Below are 17,961 nucleotides of genomic sequence, written 5' to 3' on the forward strand. Positions count from 1 at the left end.
GATCTGTCAATAGGGCAGAGTTCTGTGGTGCACCCACACTATGGACAATCCTGTGGTCATCAGACAGAGACTGATTGAGATCCACTGACCGGAGGATTACAGGTAGGTAAGAAGAGCAGGTAAGAAGCAATAAGATCACAGTGTTTGCTGCAAAATCCCATACTGTTATTAAAAAACAAGCAAAGAACATCAACATCAATAACAAAAACATCCATATATGAAGCCAGAAAGAAAGCTTCACAAGAAGAGAAAGACCTAGGCCAGGCTATTCTTTAAAAGGAGTGTGTATATGTACATGTATGTCTTGTTATTATTGTGGGGGGAGGGGAGGCGGTGATGCTTAATATTCCCCTTATATATCACTGAATTTTATTGCTTGTGGTAAACATAATATTCGAAGATATATTCAGTTGAAAACTGAAAAACTTAAAACCCAAAATCCAAAACCTTGAGGTGGAATGTATTCATTTTATAAAATGGCACCTCCCAAAGAATAGTATGGTCCTGACTTCTAGCTGATTCCACCTTCTATATGGAAGCCACACACATCTTTATAGTTTTCTTTGGTGAAGAGAATTATTTCATTAAATAACCTCAAACATCTATGTGGTGTAAAAAGCCAAGTGTGCTCATCTCCCACCCCTGTCCCCTTCCTGAGCTACTCATCAACATCCTGTTCCAGGGCCTTTGCATTTGCTATCCCCTCTCTGCCTGAATGCTCTCTGCCCTACATACCTGCACATCTAGCTGTCACTTCCTGAAATATCACCTTGGCTCAGTACACATTTGCTGAAGAAATGAAATATCCAATTCCTGAGAACATACTCTTTTTCCTCCGAAATTCTCTGAGCAAATATTTCAGACCACATACGGAGACAAATCCTCCCACTAGGGCTGTTGTTCGTACCTCCAGCTTTTTATTCCATCTCATCCCCAAGAAACAGGCTAAATTTTTAAAACTTTAATTATTTTCTCTCAAAAGAAAAATGGCAAAGGAGGTGGCATCGCGTTTCCTGGTGCACCCACCATGCTGGCACCGTGCTGTTCGTGCCCTCCCACAGTGCTGCCTATAATCTGCGCACCTTCCCTAAAATAGGCTGGTATCACTGCCCTTTCATAGCTCTTGTTACATCATCAGCTCACATGCGACAGAACTGGAATTTGCACCCAGGCAGCCCGACTCCATGATCTACACTCTTGACTAATCAGACAGGAAGTCAGAAAGGTAATCTCGCTCTAATTCTTGTTGGTATCAAATGCCTTGTTATGGGTTGACTTGTGCTCCCCACCTCCAAAAATACACTGAAGTCCTCAGAATGTGATCTTATTTGGAAATAGGATCTTTACAGAGGTAATCAATCTTAAATGAGGTCATTAGGTAGACTCCAATCCAATGTAACTGGCATCCTTATCAAAAGCCAAGGAACACCATGGATTGCTGGCTACCACCAGAAGCTGAGAAGAAGCAAAGAAGGAGCCCACCCAGAGTCCCAGGAAGCATGACACTGTCGACACTCTTTTCAGACTTCTAGCCTCTAGAACTGGGAGAAAATAGATTTCTGTTGTTTTAAGTCCACCAGTTTGTGGTATTTGTTATTACACCCTGGGACCAAATGTAGCCATGCTATGGAGTTCAGATTTTACTCTGGCCTGTTATACTATAGATCTCTGAGAAGGCTTCTGACCACAGAGAAGGACTGGGAAGGGCTTTTGTATCTTGTGCTGTTTCAGACACAGGCACCTACTTTTGTGGTCTCCATTCTGTGACTTTGTTCCATACTATGGAAGGTGAAGGCTCTAACTGGATATGCCTGTTCCTCATATGACAAATGTGAAGTGAAATGACTTCCTCATTAAAGCTCTGAATATCCAAACTTGGTGCCCACTGTCAACCCCACACCCAGATTCACTCAATCAATTCTGCTCTTAAGTCTGGAATTACCCACTACTCCTCAGCCCCAGTGCCAAACAGAAGGGCTGAGGGCACTTGGCTTTTGCTGGCTCAGCTTTTAGGCCTTGGCTGGTTCTGTGTCTGGAGAGAAGGCGGCCAGTTATGTACACACTATCTCAGAGCTCAGAGGACTCCACTCATGAAAAGAGTTTATGAAGATTAGTAGCTAATCCTGAAAGCATCCAAACCCCAGAAATCTAGGAACTGAGAAACCAGTTTCCATATGCCAAGATAGGCTCATTGCACAAAGGTTGTCTTCCAGTTCACTTTTATTTCTGTTTTACAAACAATGGTAAAAAAAAAGGAGGCAGTGAATGTGTCAAGTCCTGCAGATGCTACCCATGAGTCAGTCTTTCCTTCTAGCTAATGGGAGGCCCCTGGTCAGTCCTGGGGTCAGACAGCCCCAGAGAGCAGGCGCCAGAGAAACCACTTGGCCACTAATGGTGTAAGTGAGCAGAAATGCCACAGAGCAAAGGAATGGGATACAGGAGATCCAGGGTGACCTGAGAGGGGTCACAGGAGGGAACACAGCTCACTCCTGCTGGCTAGGAACAGGTGGGCCGAGGCACCTCTGACCTACCATGTAGTCATATCCCTTCGTCCTACTGACTGTGGGATGCTGGCTAGAGCCCACTCTCTGGGCCCCTGCATTATCCACAGGGTTGGAGTGGGAACAGAGCACATGGCCTACTGGCAGCCCACTGTGAGTACAAGTTCCACTTCACACAGAGCTTGACTGTATGACTCAGGAATGCAATACACAGGCCTCCCATGCCAGTGGGTCAGCAAGGCCCATCCAGCTGCGCGGATCTAGACCTCAGGCTTCTCCTTCTTCTCAGTTTGCATTATCTACCCTCTGGCTACATCTACCAATTATAAGCAACCACAATCATCAATGGGCATAATTTAGAAAGGATCCTGCACAAATGATTCTCAGTGAATTAATACATGAATGAAAACAATCTACTCTGTCATCCTTTCTTTAATCAATCTGGAAAATATTTGATAGTGTGAGAGGCTGAAACTACTTAACTGCTTTTCTGATTGCCTGAAGATTTTAAATACTGGGGCTATACCTCATCCCAGTCACTGAGCAAGGAACAGCTCTGAAACTCTGGATGATGTGTAGTACCAACAAGGGGAGGGCTGAGAGGGCTCTCTGGGTTTTATCAAATTCCAATTCCATGATGTGGGCTGTAGGGGTTTCCATAAGAAGAAAAGGGATAGAAAAGAAAGCTATCAGAGGTTAACAGAAACTGCTACAAGGAAGGAGAAAGAGGAGGCTTAAGGATTGTTCTGGCAACTGCTAAGGTTAGTTGGCTGGCCTTTTGCTTTTAATTCAAATGTCTACATAATTAATATGTCTAACCTATTTCCAAAAAGACCCAAGGCAATGTGCAGAGAGGAGAAGTTCTGTGCCGGCCTCTGAACCAAAACATTCCTTTTCGCCAGGAGATAGTTCTATATCTGAGGGCAAAAGAACTACTGCAAGTAATGAAAAGCACAAACGTTTATCTTTATTAGTAAGACTCGGACAAAAGATCAGCAGGAAATAAATGACAATCTTAACAATTTACTCAGAATGATTTTCACTTTCTTCTTCATTGCCGTTCAGGGACTTACAGTTAATCTTTTGGTTTTAGAATGATCATGTATTTTTTTTTTGTATGAAAATATATTTAAAGTAGAATAATGCCTTAAATCACAGGTGCTAAGCTTCTTCTAAAGCTTATCTAATTTATATATCTGGTTTCAGACAGATTTACTGTGAACTTTAGGATACATTCTTTAACCACGTTTTGAGGCCCAAAAGGTTGTTACACTTCCTTTAATGTCCAAAAAAAAATCCACAGGCTCATGATTCACATCTTGAGGAGACAAGAAAAGAGGTGCCACCCCAGAAGTGTGATGCAAAACTGCCATGTCACTGCAGGGCAGCACTGAAGACCGCCATCTCCTCTGCAGGGAAAAGGGGGCACAGACAATTAACTAAATATCTCCTTTAAAAACACTGTCATAGATGATCCAACTCCCATGCAGCAAACACGTGGAAGAAAGATTTAGGGACCAGCATATCCCTGGAGGGCACGGGGAGGTCCCACTGCCCAAGCCATAGCCCACCTCTTCTGTGCCATGGGGGATGGAATAGGAGAACTCAAAGTTATGCTCCTGTAGAACATCCTGCCATTTCATTAGGAAATCAACAGAGCAAAATCTGTGGGCTGTGTCTAAAGTAGCCCAAATAACTGATCTGAAGAAAGCCAATTTAATTCAAATATTTGCTGGGACTCCACCATGTAGCAGGCCTCACAGAGCAGCATGCCACACACACCAGCTGCCACAAAGGCATCAGCCCAAGGTACCTGGAGGCCTGCAAAGTTGGAAAAGCCACACAGGGTCAATTCTAAGCTCTCTGCTTTCAGGAAATCTGCAGCCCTAAGCTTCATATTTATATGCAAACTCAATCTCTCTTCTGTGCTGGAATGACTATGAACATTTAAGGGACAATAAATGTCAGAAAAACAAAACAAAATTCCCTTGATTTTTAAATTTGTGCTTCTTACAAGTGGCAAAAACTTAGAGATGACAAATTCCTAGGCATTCAGTTATGTTTCTGTTAGAAAAATCAAATGCCTCTTAGTATACTACATGTATCTTATAGTTAATTTAAGAAACCAAATAAAAAACTTATTTTGGATTTATGAAATATTAAATATTGACCTTATAATTGTTGTTCCTCTTCCTACTGTTCCTCTTTAGAACAGAAATTACCTTTTAACCAGTGACCTCCAAGTTTTGGTCAATAAATCAATTATACACTTAACAACCCAAACTTGTATGCCCAGACACCTACAGAGCTGGGAGCACTTGTGTAACTATAGATGAGGGGCTCAGAGCCTTATGACACACCCACTCCCAGTGCCACCCACAGACCATCTGAACACCTCTTGTCTGTCCTCCACTTGGTCTTCAGGCTCTTCCTCCTCCCTCCTCTCTACCAGCTCCCCTGCTACCCCCACAGCATTGGCCCAAGCTTCCCAAGCCTCTAAGCTCCCAAACACATAAGGTTCAAATCTACTCTTTTCAAACCGGCATAGCCAAAGCACATGTACAGAGATCGCCTCATCCGGTTCAAATGCTACCTGTACCCAAGACCATCATTTAGAGAGCGCCATGTTCTACCCTCAAACCGCTAACACCCGCACATATACTCCCAGCCCTCTTAACCTCACCTTGTAGGTGTGAAATGGTGCTCCTTAAAAAAGAAATACTCCCAGGAATCATATACCTTTTATTTCATATGCTTGATACTTCTGCGCCTTTCTCCTCCTACTTGTAAAAAAGTAAATATAAAGCACGAAAAAGAAAGAAACCCACCTTTGGAATATATGAGGTCCAAGATAACTCAAGGAGACTACAACACCTACAAAGCCAGTATATAATTCCACAGAAACCAAAATATGTCAGGCTTTTTTAAGTGAAAAGAAAATCAGATTTTTTAAAAGAAAAAGGCCTAATTACTATTTGTTAAAAGTGGTCATCTTTTCCAAGACAGTTAACTCTCTAGACTGCACAACTGACAAAGAATCTCCTATATAACAGCTTCAGGAGGCTTTCCATTTTGTGAACTTCACCTAAAGAAAACCCCCCACCAAGCAATAGTCATCTGTGTATACGAATGCCAGCCCTGAAAAGCAATGCACTCCTTATAAACAGCCTTTAACTGGGAGGAGGTGCAAGGGAACTTTCTGGGTAAAGAAATGTTCTATCTCTTGATCTGGGTGGTGAGTATATAAATATATAAACCACTGTAAAAATAAACTCTTACTAAAATTAAAGAAAAAATGGACACATGGCACTTACCAAAATTCAAGAAAATCAGTTTGGCCTGTATCCCAGGACATAGTTTGATGAGAAATGGAATGGCAATGTATAACCCCAAAACATAGAGAAGTATCTTCCTCAGTCGGAACCACAGGCCCTTTCGCCTGCAAGAGAAAGGCAATTAACAGGTCAAAGGCAATAGATGAATTTTGCTACAGTTTATTAATAATATTATCAAAATCACTAAGATCCACACATCTTTTCCCACAAGAAAACTGCCAGTAATAAGAATAGTCTAACACCTGCTTTTGTTAATTATTTTAAGTAGTCTTTTAATTTGATCTTAGAACACTACTGTAGAGGTAAAATTTTTTTCCTGAAAGCCAAAGAAACAGTCCTGATGATTTCCTATGCTCATCCTGGGATGAAAACACAGCACAGACATCGGATATTCAGAAAGTGCCCAAGCTGATATCACACTATGGCTGCAACTTCATCTCATAAGAGAGTGGCTGCCTGTGGGCCTTGTGATCAATTGCCCTCCTACAAGGCAGCCACTGGCATGTGTTACCCATTAGGTCCTTGAAAAAAGAACATACATCAGCAGCACCTGCCCAACTAGGTCCTGGGAGGGAACAAGGGACTGAGAACAAGACTGCATGGCCATCACTGCATGTCCTGCCACTTCTGCCCTTGTTGCCCCTGGCCCCTTCTTCAGGCACCTCAGGCCAGGTCATCATCCCAGGGTCTCAAGATGCTCTTCTAATCTCTACCCAGCTCTGAGCCTTCCTCATCCTGTTCCCAATCCCCTTTCAAAAATGTCCTTAGCCCAGAGATTCTTCGTCTTAGACTAAGGGCCTCTCTATAATGAAAAAATTGAGGACCCCAAAGAGCTTCTGTTTATATGTTTATATGTATTACTATTTGTCATAAGAGAAGTTAAAACAAAGAAAATTTGAAAATATCTATTCATGAATCTAATAATAACAATAAACAACCCATTACATTAATATAATTAACATTTGTTATGAAAAGTGATTATATTTTCCAATACAAAAACTTTTAGTGAGAAGAGTGGCATTAATATTTTTACAAATTTCTTTTAGGCAGACAGCTTAAGAGAAGACAGATGGATTCTTGTATTTGTTTTCGCTCTCAATCTTGTTGCAATACTATACTATACTATACACATCATGTAGTATCTGGAAGACTCCATAGTGCTCCATGAGAGAATGAGAGTGAAAAAGGCAAATAACATCTTAGTATTATTATGAAAATCATTTTGACCTTACAGACACTCTAAAATGATTTCGTGGACCCTCATAAGCCCCTAGTGCAGTCTTGGGAACCACTATTCTAACTTACCATATCAAGTAAAATCTTAGTGGGACTAGTTATTTCTGGACTATTTCAAAAAAAATTTTTAAGGTGGTTTTAAAAACATACCTGAAACTGCTGATACATGCAATAGAGATGCATTGCAAAGGGAGCTCCCATAAGACTGTCAGCTGATTTCTCAAAAGAAGGCCAGAAAGGCTTGGTACAAAATATTCAATGTGATGAAAACCCAGGATTTACAACCAAGAATTCTTTATCCAGCAAAACTATCATTTAGAGTCGAAAGACAGATAAAGAGCTTCCCAGGCAAAAATAAGCTAAAGGAATTCATCAACTCCAAGCTAGTATTACAGAAAATGTTGGAGGGACTTCTTTAAGAAGAAAAAACATGTATTGAAACATGAAGAATGGTAATAACTACATATCCATCAACAAGTACCTCAAATGGAAAAGAATTAAGTGTTCCAACCAAAAGATAGAGTGGCTGAATGGATAAGAAAACAAGACCCCTATATATGCTGCCGACAAGAGACTCACTTCAGATTAAAAGACACACACAGACTGAAAGGAAGGAGATGGAAAAAGATATTGCCTTGATGGACCTAGATGGTAATGTGCTGAATGAAGTAAGTCAGATAAAGACAAATACCACATGATTTCACATGCATGTGGAATCTAAAGAACAAAATAAACAACAACAACAAAAAATAAAAACAAACTCATAGATAAAGAGAATATTTTGAGAGATACTAGATGGGAGGGGGATTGGGGAAACAGTAAAAAGGGGAAAGGGACTAAGAAGTAAAATGGATAGATATAAAATAGTCATGGAGATATAATAAGTGGCATAAGGAAAATAGTCAGCAATGTTGTAAAAAATATGTAAGGGGGAAGAGGGGTACAAGATGGGATGACCACTTCATGAGTTATATAGATCTCAAATCACTATGCTGTAAAACTGAAACATATATTATTGTATGCAAACTATAATTGAAAAAAATAAACTTCATTGAATTGTACAATGTAAATATGAACACCTAATTGTCTATTATACTTCGATAAAGCTGGAGGAAAAAAGTTTAGACATAAGAAATGCAAAATTGATTAAGAAATCCAAGAGCTGTTTATTCAAGAAAAAGCAAGAAATAGATTGTTTGGGGCTAGGAAGAGAATATAGAAAATTAAGGATCAGGTAGGTGAGATAACTACAAAAGAAAATTTTTCTTCTTTAATAGAGAATATCATGTACTTTGCTAAACTAATAAAATTTTATAATTCAACAATACACATCATTTTGTAAGAAAATATAAATGGTGAAAATTCACTCAAAGTTTTAGGGGAAAAAATTGAATAAAACCTATATCCAAAGGAGGTACTGGATAAAGCTACCAAAGAATTACATCCCTGAAGGACACTAAGCCCCAAAAGATTGACAGGCATTTCCCCCTAACTTTTAAGAAACAGATAATTATCATATCATACCATCTGTGGCAGAACACGGACAACAAGGCAGAATGTTCAAAGTCAAAGCTGGTTTTAGTATAATGGACAAATAGAATCAATCCAGCACCACACACACCAAGAAAAAACTACCAATGAATTTCAAATATGAATAGAGATACAATAATCCTGAAAGTATAAAAGCAAATTCGGTAGGAATGTAAAATAATGCAGCTACTATGGAAAACAGTTTGGTGGTTCCTCAAAAAGATAAACACAGAATTACCATATGATCCAGTTATTCTAATCCTAAGTAAATATTCAAAAGAATTCAAAGCAGTGATTCAAACAAGATACCTCCAGACAAATGTTCATGGTTGTATTCACAACAGCCAAAAAGTGGAAACAATGAATAAACAAAATGTGACATACACATACAGTGGAATATTATTCAGCCATAAAAATGAAATTCTGATACATGCTACAACATAGATGAACCTTAAAAACATTATGCTGATTGAATGAGCCAGACACAAAAGGCCAAAGACTTAGTGATTTCACTTACATGAGGTACCTTGACTAGGCAAATTCATACAGAAAGAAAGTAAAATATTGTTTACTAGTAGCTGGGGGGTGGAATGGGAAGAAGGAGTTAATGTTAAATGGAAACAGAGATTGTTTGGAATGACCAAAAAGTTCTAGAAATGAATAGTGGTGATGTTGCACAATGTGAATGTATTTAGTGTCACTGAATTATACACTTAAAAGTGGTTAAATGGTAAAATTTATATTATGTTTTATTCCAATTAAAGAAAAATCAAATTCAGGGAACATAAAAGATTAACATAATATGACCACATACATTTTACCCCAGGAGCATAAGGATCAACCATGGGAGTAGCCAGAGAATAAAAGAAAGGTGCTAAAGAGGTTAATAAAGTTCAATATGTAGTCCTAATAATAAATACTTAATAAAATAGGAATAGAGGACATTCCCTTAAGATGATAATATTCACACATATCTCAAATCAATAATCAAAACCAAGCAGTACTCAGGGTAAACCACTAGACAGAGATAGGATGTTCACTATCATCAGCATGATTTAACATTATTCTGAAATGTAATTTAAAACAATAAGGCAAGAGAAAATACAAATTATAACTATAAAATTGAAAGAGAAAAAGTAGTTGATAGTTTGTCTATTTAAAAAAAAATCCAAAAGACTCAACTGAAAAACTGTTTAAAATTAATGACTAAGAAAGTGACTACTTGTCAAATAAATTCCATTAGCTTTCCTACATACCAGGATTTACAAATTAAAATATGCTGTGGGAAAAGGTCCATATCACAATAGAAAAAAAAATTTTTAATTCCCCAAAAACCAGCTTAACAAGAAACGAGAAAACTACAGTACTCAAGTCAGGATTATGAAGTAACATTTGGTATAATGATAAAATGCTATGTTCTTTGGTGAAAAGATTTAATATTTCAAGATGTCTTTTCTCTTTTTGATGCTATCGTACATTGGGTTCTTAATTTTATTTTTGGACTGTTCATTGCAAATGTGTAGAAATACTATTGATTTTGTATATTGACCCTGTATCCTAAAAACTTGCTTAACTTTGTTTATGAATTCTAATAGTCTTTTAGTAGATTCTTTAGGATTTTCTATATATAAGATTATTTCACCTGCAAATATAGTTTTATATCTTCCCTTCCAATCCAGATGCCTTTTACTTCTTGCCTAACTGCCCTAGCTAGAATCTCCAATAGTTTGAATAGAAGTGGTAAAAATAGACATCCTTGTCTTATTCCTGATATTAGGAGAAACCATTCATTCTCTCATTGTTATGTATATTAGCTATGAGGTTTTTGTAGATGTCCTTTATCAGGCTAAGGAAGTTCCCTTCTATTCCTAGTTTGAGTGTTTTTATTATGAAAGGGTATTAAATTTTGTCAAATTGTTTTTCTGTATCTATCGAGATGACTGTGTGGTTTTTCTCCTTTATTCTATCAATATGATGTATTTCATTGATTGATTTTTGGATGTTAAACTGACCTCGCATTCCTGAAATAAATCTCATTTGTTCATGGTGTATAGTACTTTTTATATATTTCTGGATTTGGTTTGCAAGTATTTTGTTGAAGATATTTGTACCTATATTTATAAGAGATACTGACTGTAGCTTTGTTTTCTTGTGATGACTTTGGGGATTGAGAAGTGTTTCCTCTTTTTTTTTTTTTTTGGAAGAGTTTGTGAAGAACTGGTATTAATTTTTCTATAAACTTTTGGGCAGAATTTACCAGGCATGGGTTTTTCTTTGTATTTTTTTTTTTAAACTAATTTAATCTCCTTACTTGTTATAGGTCCATTCAGAGTTCCTGTTTCTTAAGTCAGTTTCAGCAGTTTGTGTTTTAGGACTTTGCCCATTTCATCTAAATTATCTAATTTAGTGGCATACAATTGTTTAAAGTATTCTCTTATGATCCTTTTATTTCCGTAAGGTTGGTAGTGATGTCCCAACTTTTATTTCTGATTTTAGTTATTTGCATCTTCTTTCTTTTTCTCTTGGTCAGTCTAGCTAAAGGTTTGTCAATTTTGGTTTTCTTTTCAGAGAACTAACTTTTTGTTTCACTGATTTTCTCTATTGTTTTTCTATTCTTTATTTCATTAATTTCCACTTGACTCTATTATTTCCTTCATTCTACTTATTTTAGATTTAGTTTGTTTTTCTTTTTCCAGTGTTTTAAGGTAGGTTAGCTTTTTGATTTGAGATCTTTTTAAAATATTGGTATTTACAGTTATAAATTTCTAAGTACTGCTTTAGCTACATCCCATAAGTTTTGATATGTTGTGTCTTCATTGTTTTCATTCATCTCAAAGCAGTTTCTAACTTCCCTTGTGATTTCTTCCTTGATCTATTTGGTTATAAGGTGCCTATTCTCAAGAAATTAATGACCCTTAATATAGGGGAGGCAGTTTAAATATATGAAACCCTAGTTGCTAGCACTGACATTGGGATGCTGAAAAAAAAATTCACTGAATTGGCTTTAGTATGTACTAAGAGCTAAAACCTTCAGTTTGAATGATTTCAATATGGGGCAGGGCAGAAGAAGGGGAAGACTGGAGAGAAAGCTAGAAGGTAACAGCTGCTCCTGGGGAACAGAAGGAAGTCTTATATAGTGATGCAAACTCAGATGCTACCAGGGACCAAGTAGGTTAATGGAAATACAGGAAGTAGTCTCCTCTCAGATGATAGGAGATCTAAGGCAGATGTTTTCACTTTGAAGTAATCTTTATACCATTTCTGGTGGGTTATCAGTCCCCACAGTGAGGATCCTGAAGCTACTGTGCCCACCCACTAGCAGAGGGCTAGTATGTAGCATAGGTGTAGGGAAGTTGGGCGGGCTTCCATTCCTGAAGTGACTGGCAGTCATGCGAGAACTTGAGGATCAGACTTTTCCCCTTTAAACATGTTTTTGGATAATACTGAACCAGTATTCTTCAATTTCTTTTGTGTTTGGCCCTGGTAAGAATTTTAAAACTGTGTATCTCTTTGCACAACTTCAAACTGACATCTAAGATTTAAGTTTAAATGGTTGCAAAAGACATAATTTTGCTACACAGTAAATACTGATAATTTTAAATATATAACTCTTAAATGTATGCAACAAAATCAAAATACCACAGCGACTTAATACCTACCAGCATCCTTTTGAAAATAGATGAATAAGCCATTTATTAGGTCAGAAAATTTTAGCGGTTTTTCTCCTTAAATTTGTATTCCCATTTTATTTCACAAATAGAATAGTAACCTACTGTAGCATATTTTATGCTTCAAACTATTTGTTGATATTCCTGTCATATCCCATGAACAAAAATATGTATATAAATAGAAATGGAAAAAATTTAAATATCTGCAGAAAATTTTTCTCCCAACAGTGGCATCACTGGGTCTGGCCATTTTTCTTCTCCAACATGAACTCCTTCCAGCAAGGACCTTGTTTGTCATTTTTGTCCCTGAGAAACTTAACTCAATGCTGCACCTATAATTTGTGCTCAGTGGATCTTTGAACAAAGAATTATGGTCTCATAATTATTAAAGCAGATAAATTATCACAACCATAACCATCTTTTCTGGCTCCCACTGCACTTAAAGAGTTCCACATTTTTTTTTTTCTGTTTCAGTTTGTCTCAAAAACTGGGAAGAAAGTTACTCTGGTTGACAGTCACTTGGCTGTGTATTAGAATCTTCTGGGAAGTTTACAAAATACCAATGCCTGGGCCCTGCCTCCGATATTCTAGTTTTATTGACCTTGAGTGTAATATGGCCATTAGTCTCTATCTCATGACTTCTATTATCTTTAAAAAAGTTATCCACAGTATCTAACAAGTAAACAAACACATTTATTAAATTGATAGGCTAAATGAAGATACTACTAAGAAACAAATTGTATCTCTCAAGTTCAGGATACAGTTTTCTAAAACTGGTTTTTTATTCATTGCAATATCTATACAAAATATTTCTCAAAATTAAAATTAATTTTAATTAAAAAATATGTAGCCTTCAAAATTGGTAATTTTAAATTAGCAGCTCTATCATCCTGTAGTTCTCCCATAACCAAGTATACAGGATAAATTTAAAGAATTTGTAGATGAAAATGAGCTGGTTTTAAAACTGAACTATCACTAAGTAAGACAAAAACAATAATCAAAATAAGTCAGACCTATCATATGTTTTTAATGCTTTTCCCTATTCTAGAGCTGAAAGCAAGCCTCATTTTCTTTCTGGAAAACAGATGCCATTTTTAATATACCTTTAAAGTTAACTCCCAAAGTTTGAACAAGTACCTGTAAATTAAAGAACTCAAAGAGGAAATTTTTAAAAAAAGCAAATTTATAAGCAGAATATGCAACCTTATTTTCTACTTGTTCTAAAACACATGCTTGAGAATATGGTGACTTCTTCCTGCACATTCAGAAGTACACAAATAAAGAGTCCAGAGCGGAAAATACAGCCAAACCAAAGCCTATCCCATCCATCCTCTGTACAGGGTAGGTGGCCACTGGGTCCACTTTACAGCAGGACTGGGAACATTATTTTCTATCCCTAGTAATCAAACCTAGAACTCTTGCTGGAGAATAACTGTGATTTCATGAAGGCTGAGGAAAGAAGCAAGTGGCAGAGGTGTAGAAAAATCAAATTTGTCCTGGGCCTAGAGACTGCAGCTTGCCCACCCAGCCAGCAGCTCCCTGTGTACCTCAGGAGTCACCACCCACTTCACCTTCAGGGTCTTTCCATTTATTTCTGAAGAGCCAAACTCAATGCCAATGGTGCTTTGTGCTCACTTAATACTTCACACCCAGGAAAAACAGGCTGTGTATAAGACATACTATTCACGTGGGAATGAACACAGCCCATCTTTCCTGATGTCTAAGATGAGGACCTTCTTGTATCACACTATTCAAACAGACAGACAGGATCCCAAGTAGCCTGGGGAATGTAGCAATACCACAGAAACCCAGCAGCCAAACTACTGAGTACACAAAATCTAATGCAAGACAGGATTGTATTTCAGAAAAAAAAATTAAGGTTATACAGTATTAGGAAAAAAATTAATTTGTCTGGTCTGCTCAGCTTTTGCCCATCCCTTCCATTTTCTTAGAATGCCAGTGTTCAGACTCCCTCTGGCAGTTCAGAATTAGAAAACTGCCCTAATTGCAAGTCTGTATGTTCTCTTATCTGACTTTGCTTTCTCTTTCATCTCTTTCTTCTGCTTCTGTGCCTTCTAAAGAGATATTCAAATATAATTAAACTGCTTTGAACAATGAAGAGATCTTTTCTAAGAAATCTAAATCATCAAAGACTTTGTACTTGGAACAGGAAATGGAAAAAATAATGGTCTGGTCATTCCCAAAAGGCCCTAACCCTCAAATAAATGCTATCACATCCTTGCTAAGCTACAGCTGGATCTTCTGGGTATGATACTGAACCAACCGGTGTAATGAAGTGAATTGTTTTCTATCCTGTCCACCCACAAACTGGAAAACACAATGCAGGATGTCAAGACTAGCAGAGATTCATTTTCATTCTCTGCTGTCACATATCAACAAACAGACAAACAAACAAACAAACAGGTAGACAACAAATGAAGATTTTAAAACATATATCCCTGTCCTTGATTTTAAGGGAAATATAGAAAAAAGAATGAGGCTGAGCCTATCAAGCTTAAGGAGAAATGCTGTGACTCTGAACTCAAACTAAGAAAGCTTCCTATCAGATGAAATTGTTACTTCGTTTTTATTTTTACCATTTCCTGCTAAAAGAGAAAAACATTTTCTTTGAATGAATTTAAAAGGTATATTTTTAAAAAGATTTTTCAATGCATGTCACCAAATAAAATTTGTCACTTACACTTTAAGGAGTCTATCTTCTTTTTCACTACTTTGACTGTGAAACTAGGGCAATAATATGAAGCAATGATAGGCACATTTGCTAGAGAACAGAAGCCAAAACTAGAGCACGGAAGCCCAAAAGATAATCTTTATTAAGGAAACCTTCAGTAAATGAGGTTGTTTATATAAATGTAGTTCCTGCACTTGGAGCTGAAAAAGAAAAGTATACCTTAAGTGTGTTATCTAGAACTTTTCAGTAAAATAGCATCTGAAAAACTCAAAAGGAAAAACAACATCCAAGGTCAGGCCCCCACAGTAACTCCTGCTTGTTGTCTCTACACCTGAAACTGCTAAGGTTTCACTTTTCAAGCTTCCTCTGAGAGGCAGCTGGCACAAGCGCTCAGAGTCCCCTTAAATTGCCATATATCGATAAACATTCAGTGCTTGTGAGATTCTCTATTCAACTGAAGCCTGTCTGCTTCCATACAGTGGCTTTCCCATGCCTTGATTTGGCACCCAAGGTTTACAACTGTCGAGAACGGGCCACCTTCACTTTCCTAGGGGTGTGATCTCAGCCAGCACGCCCCCTGCTGCCAGGAACATTGTCACCTCTCCATCATCAGGACCAGAGCCTTTCATGTGCCAACCTGGGGACCAACTCTGCTTGCACAGCATCTCCATCAGACTCCCTCAAATGGGCCACAGACGAGAGACACACAACTCAGTAAAAGTGAAGAAGGACCAGAGGCAAGGACCCCCATATTATGAGCTTCACAGCATTCCCAGCTTCACTTCTTCTTACCCTATAGATTATAACCACAGACAAACATAATTTCTTTAATAAAGTTTTTTCTTTTTACCTTGATTCAAGTTAGTTTTGCCCAGATAAAGGCTTTATGACTAGTTTGCTTTCTTTCCCATCCTTGTCTTCTGCCTGCTCTTTAAATCATTAAGCTTTAGGACATGATTAATTGAGCCTCCAGTCTATAACCATTACGGCACATAGACTTCAATTAAACTTTAGACCAACTGTTTTAGCCAAGATATTGTGTTCTAGCTCTCAGTTCCATCAAGGCAGAAGGTCATGGGATCAGATGGGATGGCGCCATGGCTGATTCCAGAACTAGACATAATGAATGATCAACTACATCAACCCCCCTTTAGTTGTCCAATCAGCAGCACCCATGACCCCAACTCTCTTATGAGTTTCCATGACCAATGATTTTTTTCCCTATATAATCTGTACTCCAGAGATATTGGGGTAGCGATAGCCCACCTGTTCTCCAGGAATTGCAATTCTCTAATGAACACTTATTCTAAATAGCCCGACTCCTGTGTCAGTCTATTGGCTGGACAGCAGGCAGGTAGAAGGAGCTCCAGACTCATTTGCCCTCTAGTAACAAAAGGGCTGGAGCTAAGGGAAAACTGGTGAGAATAAGGAGCAGGCCTTGCTGAGTAGGGAGATGCAGGACTGGTGCCTGCTTCCTCTCTGATTTACAATTTGATAGTGATTTGCTTTTCATCTTACTGTTTCTGGGATAGATGATTCCTCCACCAGGGGAGGGAACAGAGTGCTGGGCAAAAACCCAATCTGGAAATACAGCCCCCTCAGGCAGTTGGGGCCTCAATGTGTGATTCCCTCTAGAGTGAGAACTGGGTGGAGGAAGTGTGCAGCACAGCACTCCCAACCCTAGGCTTCTGTGTGAGAGCAAGGGGCTGAGCTGAGCTCCCAAACCCCTGGGCATACTGACTCCCAGAGCCTGTTTCTTCTGTAATGGCATCTGTGTGAAGGCCGTTCGTTGTGCAGAGTAAATGAACAAGGAAGTGAAATGCTCAGTACTGAGTCTTGCATATGGAGCAGGCAACACTGAACTGAAAGGGCCTCCGCCAGGGCTGGGAGAGAGGCAAACACATCCTGGCTTTGTCCAGCTCTCACTGACACTGGCCCCTTTCTTGGCTAAACTATCCAGCTGAGCTATAATTTCTTGCTCTGGTATCTTAAATTACAATTACTCTTCAACCACATTAGTGCTTTAAAAGCAGTTTGATGCTTTAGAAATGACTCCAGTAATGCCGTGTGCAGCATGAGAAGGGAAGCTAGGCTGCAAGCAGGTGCAGGGCTGCTGTGGGGCTGCCAGCCAACTCAGGGAACTCCACTCAGCCCTGGTAGCTCACTTCAGTCCTGAGGACAATGACACCTCATAGCCAAGTTAAAAGACCTTCCTGGAGAAGATGTGCTTGAACAGCTTCTGCCCAAGGTCCCCCAGGGCATGCCCAAAACTAAGAAAAGGAGGGCTCAGTTTCTGTGCTGCACAAGCGCAGTGCTGCTCCACTGTCATCAGCTACAAATAGCAGAGTCTGTCAGTTCCACAGAACTATGTAGCTTGCCAGTGCCACGTACCAGTTATCTCTTGTTCTCTTTGGGCCCGTGATAGAATGGCACATCCTCTCCCCCTTTAAAGTCAGGGGCAGCCAAGTGACTCAACTTTGGTCAAGGAAACAGAAAAGCAGTGAGTATAAAAGCAGAAGAGATTGTATCACTTCTGAGTGGACATTTCAGGAGCAGTCACTGCTAATGAGATGGAGGACCCACTGGGCTGGCTCCCTGAGTGACCACAACGAGCAGGGCGGAAGCAGGACACGTTATGGGACCAAGAAACACTTCCGTGAGCGGGGGGTTCTGCAGCATGACCTGCTCTACCCTGACCTATACCTGTTTCTTTACCTGAACTGAGGGCCCTCAGGTAAGATTAACAATGTGAAGACCTGAAAGGACTGGGCTGCAGGTCCATACTTCTATCTATCTCTTTGGCGTCTCCATTTGGAGTTCCACAGGCGAGTCAAAAATAATTTGTCTAGTATATGTGCTGCCAAAGTGAGCACCAAAAATAACTTGTCTAAAACCAAATTCTTGATCTTTCATGCTTTCCCATCCCTAAACCTACTTCTCCTCTGGATTCTCCATCTCAGCAAACACAATTTGCCCCAGAAGTCATCCTGACATGCCCT

General features: G+C 38.8%; 1 protein-coding gene and 1 long non-coding RNA gene across 5 annotated transcripts in view; both read right to left on the bottom strand.

Annotated features, from left to right (window-relative positions):
• Positions 1 to 17,961, bottom strand: part of ABHD12 (abhydrolase domain containing 12, lysophospholipase) — a 61,423-nt gene that overhangs the window by 18,721 nt on the left and 24,741 nt on the right. For all 4 annotated transcript variants that reach the window (XR_005648838.1, XM_039843545.1, XM_039843543.1 and 1 more), the window contains exon 2: positions 5,816 to 5,940. Coding sequence is in view for 3 of the 4 variants with exons in the window: in XM_039843545.1 (XP_039699479.1) it covers positions 5,816 to 5,940 (125 nt within the window). In the remaining variant the exon portion in view is untranslated. The remainder of the gene's footprint in view (positions 1 to 5,815; positions 5,941 to 17,961) is intronic.
• LOC120586974 (uncharacterized) lies at positions 3,447 to 5,809 on the bottom strand. Its single transcript, XR_005648839.1, has 2 exons — positions 5,185 to 5,809; positions 3,447 to 3,910 (listed from the first exon to the last, which is right to left on the bottom strand). It is a non-coding gene; the product is annotated as an uncharacterized LOC120586974 (long non-coding RNA).

Source organism: Pteropus medius, unplaced genomic scaffold, assembly GCF_902729225.1.
Source record: "Pteropus medius unplaced genomic scaffold, Ma_sr-lr_union100, whole genome shotgun sequence".
Lineage (NCBI taxonomy): Eukaryota > Metazoa > Chordata > Mammalia > Chiroptera > Pteropodidae > Pteropus > Pteropus medius.